This window comes from Papaver somniferum, chromosome 5 (assembly GCF_003573695.1).
Source record: "Papaver somniferum cultivar HN1 chromosome 5, ASM357369v1, whole genome shotgun sequence".
Classification (NCBI taxonomy): domain Eukaryota; kingdom Viridiplantae; phylum Streptophyta; class Magnoliopsida; order Ranunculales; family Papaveraceae; genus Papaver; species Papaver somniferum.
The window spans coordinates 40,520,709-40,526,708 of record NC_039362.1 but is presented as its reverse complement, the minus strand read 5'-3'; the positions used below and the strand labels follow the sequence as shown (position 1 = coordinate 40,526,708).

The window sequence follows — 6,000 nt, the reverse complement described above, 5'->3', positions numbered from 1 at the left end:
ACAAGATATACTTCTTTTTGTGGCTAAATGTGATACTTGCCAAAGGAACAAAGGAGAGCACACCTTTCCATCTGGGTTATTGAAGCCACTTCCAATGCCAGAGCATGCCTGGAAACATATCACCATGTACTCCATTGAAGGCCTTCCTATGAGTGATAGAAAAAGTGTTATCTTAGTGGTTGTTGACAGCCTCACTAAATACAACCATTTTATTGCCCTTCAACACCCCTACACAGCTGCTTCTGTGGCCAAAGCATTCTTGGATCAAGTATTTAAACTTCATGGATTACCTGCCTCTATAGTTTCATATAGAGATAAAGTCTTTACTAATAACTTCTGGAAAGACTTGTTTAAATCATTTGGCACCAGCTTAAATCTCAGCACAACTTACCATCCCCAAACTGACGGCCAATCTAAAAGAGTTAACTCATGATTGGAGACTTTTTTGAGATGTATTACTGGTCACAAGCCCAACAAATAGTGTAAGTGGCTTTCTCTTGCAGAATGGTGGTATGGCACTAGTTATCACACCAGTTTGAAGATGTCTCCTTTCCAAGCACTTTATGGCTACTTACCACCTCACATGGATTTTCCTTCTACTACAACTACTTCAGTGGTTGTTGTTGAAACTTACTTGAAATAAAGGGATGTTATGCTAGACATTCTCAAGGAATCTCTTCACAAAGCTCAAGAAAGAATGAAGTTTTTTGCTGATCAATCTAAAACTGACAGAGTTTTTCTTGTGGGAGACATGGTTTATTTGAAGCTTCATCCTTACAGAAAAGTTTCAGTTGCTATGAGAAAGAATTTTAAGCTTGCTGCTAAGTATTATGGACCATTCCCTGTATTGCAGAAGATTGGTCTTGTTGCTTATAGGTTGCAGTTACCCTCCCATGCCAGAGTTCATCCAGTCTTCCATGTGTCTCAACTGAAGAAACAGATTGGCAAACAACATGTTCCATCTCCCACCTTACTTGTTGTAGATCATGAGGGTGAGATCATTATGCGACCTGAGAAGTTACTCCAGCATAGAACCATGTTGATTGGCAAGCATCTAGTGAGACAGGTTTTCATTCAATGGACTAATTCCACACCTGAAGACGCCACTTGGGAAGATCTCTCTTCAATCAGAGCACACTATAGCAATTTTATCCTTGAGGACAAGGATTCTGTTTAGGGGAAGGTAATGTCATGGTCCATATGAGTCCTGAAAGGGCACCATGTCTGCCTTTAGTCTCTTGTGTGGTGTTATTATAACTATTTCCCTAATAGTTAGTAGAGAGCCATTCAGATAGTGACACGTGTTCGCTATCTAGTCGTTGGCTGCTAGGGTTTAATCATTTGCTTATTTAGTGAGTAAGAACTTGTTTTGAGTTCATTAATAAAGTTAAGAGAGTAGTTTAGAGATTGCATTCCTTAAGAAGCAGTGCTGCAACTCTGGTTTATTGATCCATTTGTACTAAACATAGTACAGTTTCTTGTTAAACCGTGAGGTGGAAGTTTATTCGCTGGAGAATACACAAAAACCGCCCAGTTCTTTCTCTCTCCTACTTCTTCGTTAAATACTTATATATTATAATGATAGTTTATTTTATATTAGATAAACCGTAAATATTCTCTAATATTATATTAACGGGATTTTGTTTGTTATTGTAAATTAAGTGGAGAGATGTAACAATGGAGCTATTCGATCAGATTTGTTCATTTTAGCCTTGTTTTCCATAGTGGAAAATGCTATTTGGTTATCCACGTGGCCGGCAAAAAATATTTATTTGGAATACCATAAGGCCTTGCATTATGGTGCCCCATTTCCCTTCCCTATACCTCATTTGTAAGGAAAAATCCAAATTGGAAACCACTATGGTCTCCTATATCCCTACAAAAGTAGGGAAATTCCTTCCCTTTCTTAGTAGGTGGATCACGTCTGATCCGGGTAATAGGGAACGAAAATGAGACGGAAATTGAGTTTCCGTCAAAATTTCTGAGTATGTGTAAAGCAGTTGAAAAGGATACCCAGTTTCCGTAGCATTTTACACGGAAACTGAGTTTCCGTTTTTGATTTTTTTAGTTTTATCCTAAAACTTTCTTTTTTCACTCTATTTTTTACTAAAACTCTTTTTCTACCTATAATATCTATTTTTTACCTATTATATCTCATTTTTTTACTCTAAATTATCTTTCTATACCTAAACAAATATAATTCCAACGCAAATTGATTGGGAAAAGAAAACGAAAATTCAGTTTCGGTATAACATTATTCACATGAAAACTGAGTAACCGTATCATGTAGGGAAGGGATAAAAAGGCACCATAGTGGAACTGCTTCGTGACCATAGTGCTTAGCTTAAGAACTGCCCTTACTGGACCAACTAATCCCGTTTCCCCTTTTATTCATTATTACTGTCCAGTGTCTTTCTACACTTTTCTCTTCCTGAGGCAACACCGAGAAGCGTAGGGGTAACTCTCTCTCTCGTTTGCTCTTCATCTTCGTTGTTTAGGGTTTTTTCTTCAACTCCATTTGTCTCCATCGAATTTGTTTCTAGGATCGCGCTTTTTCTAAATAAAATTCTAGGGTTTAGTTGATATTTTAAAGCTAGGGTTTATGTTTATAAATGGGTTTAGAATAAGATTTCGATTGGATTGGGAATTTTACTTGAGGTTTGACAGTTAGATTTTAAAGAATCACATTCTGATCTTAGTTCAATGGTCAGGATGTAGGTTTATGGGTATATTCTTTATGAAACCGGTTCGATTCGTTCTTCACCGGGCATTCGCAGTATATGCATAGTTGGACTAGAATCGTAGTAATAGAATCTGAGTTGTTAAATGTGTAATATATGTGTAGTGATTGTCTATGACGATATATCTTTTAGGGGGAAGGTTACCGTACGCAATAAGCTAAAATTTCAAGAACTAATGTTTATGTTGAGGTTTAACGGTTAGGGTTTGCAGAATTACATACCTGAAATATGAAGAACTGGTGTTTCTTAGGTCAATGTTAATGGTAAGTCAATGTTCATGATTTGTTTTTCTCAGGCGTTTTCATGTCAGGCTAGACATGGTTGGATTTGAATCACACTCTAATTATATCAAGTTGATATATGTATCTGTAGTAATTGATGGTTAAACTGCATATTTCAAGTAACTGTGAAGAAGTATCTATATTACATTTCGAGAAAATATAATGAACTTGTTGCCTAGCTTATATTACATTTCTGTCAGTGAATCCAATGTTTAACTTTCTTTACTTTCTATGTGTATGATTGGCTGTTTCTTGTATCAAAGTTAGAGAGTAAAAATGGTGAATGAAGGAGATATTTTAATGCTCGAAGCTCCTCCTGGTGCCTATCCAACGTGGTCGAGCAGTCAGGAAATCATTGATGCACTACCTTATATCGACGATGATTATGGTGACCCAAATGTGAAAACAGTCGTTGACAAATTAGTTGAAGAAGAGATGCGGAGAAGTACTAAGAAACCTGCTGATTACCTCAAAGATCTGCCTCCAGCACCGAAGTGCAATTTTGAGGTAGTACTCTTTGCTTTAAAACTGGAAATACATTCTTCTCCTTGTTGTGTTGTTGAAGAGTCGAGTCACTTTTATTCAAATGGTTGTAGTTCCTGGAATCTCTGGACTACTAAGGATGCAAAAAGCATTAAGAATGCTGTATCATTTCTTTTCTTGTTCGTGAGGTTTTAGTTACACACATGAATGTTGCGTTCAACTCTGACTAACTTTTTAACCCACTTATCAGAATCATCCTATGCTTGCCAGAGAATATGAGCGTGTTAGAGCTGGCAAGCCTCCTGTAACCCTGGACATGTCCCGGTATGGACTAGAACCACCACCTGTGAATAAACGAAATGATACTAATGCATGGACACAACACCTTGAAAATGCTCAAAGCTCCCTACAACATCAAATGTTAAGGTAAATGCTTCCGTTGTTGAATAGTGACAAAATTTACAGGATGGTGGAACTATTGTTTGTTCCTCAACTATTGCTATGTCTGGAAATCCTTTATATGGATATCTTAGCTGTTTGCTGTATCTTGCAGGCTAGAAAATTTGGATTTGATGTCGAAACATGGTGGTGATGTTTGGAAGCATCACAACCAAGGCCTGGAGTCATTCTTGTCTAGGTTTATTCTTGAATATCCCTTATTTTATTTTTTTATTTTTGAATGATCTTTTGGAAATCATCATATTTCATCTCAAAACCAAGAATACTTTTTAACCAAATGACACCTCTTGGAATACTTGAAAGAACTTTGTTTCCTGTACTAGTTCCCTATTGTGTGAGGGTTGTTCCTTATGGTCTTCAACCTGATTTTCTTCTGCAGGATGCAATCAATGGCTCAGGGATATAATGAGAAGATCGAAAGCGTGAATCGGGAGAGGAAATATCATCAGGTTAGTTTGACAAACTTAAAACCACTTTCCCGCGAATCATAAGTATGTTGTTTAGCAAAAGAGGTTGTAAAATCGGATAAAGATGTATGCCAGTTTTCTTGATGGTTGCAGCAAAACACTGCAGTTGAGCTGAATGCATTATCTATGCAATGGAGGGAGCTCTGCGAGAAGAATATACAAATTCAAGCTGCATGTGCTGGTATTGAGAATCATATCGAACAACTTAAGGGTGAAGCTGCAGAGAAGTTAGTATTCCTTCCTTTGCATTTTATATTTCTAAGCTACTTTATTGATCTTGTTGCGGTGGTATGTCGAAAGTCTACTTTAGCTGTGATTATTTATTAACCTTTGATTAGTCACTTCAAAGTAGATCCGCCTCTAATGAATAAGAAAAATGCTACGTTAACATAAGATTTTGCTATGTCAAACTTGTATTACCACCATCGATGATGAATTGTATAGATTTGGGTGTCCTTAATGAATGCAAAATACATTTATTTAGTTACTCCAGTGGTGGTTGTCTAAAGTTATCTTGTTTTCCATTTTGATGCTTATGTATCCAGAGGCTGGAAAGTGGACATGGATGCAGAGAATAGCTCCTCATTGCAGTGAGGTCGTCGAGGTATGAGTTTCTAGGGAGTTGATGATTTGCCAGTAATTACAGTTCCGAAGCTTTACATTCATGTCAAGCTTTTTGTATCCAAGATATGTATATGATTTGGCAGACCTTGAAAGAGTGCCATATCTTTTTTCTTGACAAATGTAACTAATTAAGACTGTTAGTTTTACTTGTTTTGATCATTTTGAGTGAGAATTCAGCACTGTCAAATCCAATTATTGGTTGAACTATTTCCAATGCCTCGAATGAAAACACTTCTGACATGTATGTGATGAATGTAAGAATTATGGTATAAAGAATCTTGTAGAAGGAAAAGTTAGTTTAACTTTGTTTTCTTAACATTTCTTGTAGCTGTTGATCCAATCAGATGGGAATTTATCCAAATCTGCTTTAGTGATTGCAGTTTGGAGCTTTCTTATGACAGCTGCTTTGGTGAACCTCAAAAGACAGCCATTTTTGTCTGACAAATGTAAGCAAGGGAGATCATTCGTTATTGTTACATGGTTTGACCATTTTGGCTTGTGAGTTTTTGTACTGAGAAATGCAATTGTTGGACTAGTTTTCCAGCAGGGAAAATCTTGTAGAAGCAAAAATCTTTCCGTGTTTGTGGGCATATTAATTTCTTTGATAATCACCAATTCATCCCCACCGTTGTTTTCATAATTTTTCATAACAGATCAAATTAGATTTTTGAATATTTTCAGTCTTTCTATCTTGGTAAGGTTTTCTTTCTTCTCGTGGTGATGAACTGATCCAATTAGACACCAACTAGATTCTCGTCTGTCATAAAACTACAAAATCTCGTTGTCACCTTTGTTTTTTATTGAACCGACCATTAAATGCTGGAGTGCTTCTAAGCATGGCATTGGCATTGGCATTAGACAGAGTCACGAGATAAGAGACTCCGGAAAATGATTTGAGCTGAGAGGGTGTACTGCCCATATGATTTTGATATGACCCATCTAATA

General features: G+C 36.8%; 1 protein-coding gene across 4 annotated transcripts; it reads left to right on the top strand.

Moving 5' to 3' along the window:
- The first annotated feature begins 2,373 nt into the window (after window positions 1-2,373).
- Window positions 2,374-5,357, top strand: LOC113281439 (pre-mRNA-splicing factor SPF27 homolog). 4 transcript variants are annotated; one of them, XM_026530172.1, is made up of 8 exons: window positions 2,412-2,457; window positions 2,953-3,004; window positions 3,286-3,529; window positions 3,756-3,931; window positions 4,059-4,142; window positions 4,344-4,413; window positions 4,525-4,658; window positions 4,977-5,357. In XM_026530172.1, the coding sequence occupies exons 3-8, from the start codon at window positions 3,299-3,301 to the stop codon at window positions 5,023-5,025; spliced, it is 744 nt and encodes a 247-aa protein (XP_026385957.1). In that variant the 5' UTR covers window positions 2,412-2,457; window positions 2,953-3,004; window positions 3,286-3,298; the 3' UTR covers window positions 5,026-5,357. The 4 variants fall into 4 exon arrangements, with proteins under 4 accessions (XP_026385956.1, XP_026385958.1, XP_026385957.1 ...); XM_026530171.1 differs by lacking the exon at window positions 2,953-3,004 and having other exon boundaries at window positions 2,374-2,457; XM_026530173.1 differs by lacking the exon at window positions 2,953-3,004 and having other exon boundaries at window positions 2,375-2,457; window positions 3,290-3,529.
- The last annotated feature ends 643 nt before the right edge of the window (window positions 5,358-6,000 follow it).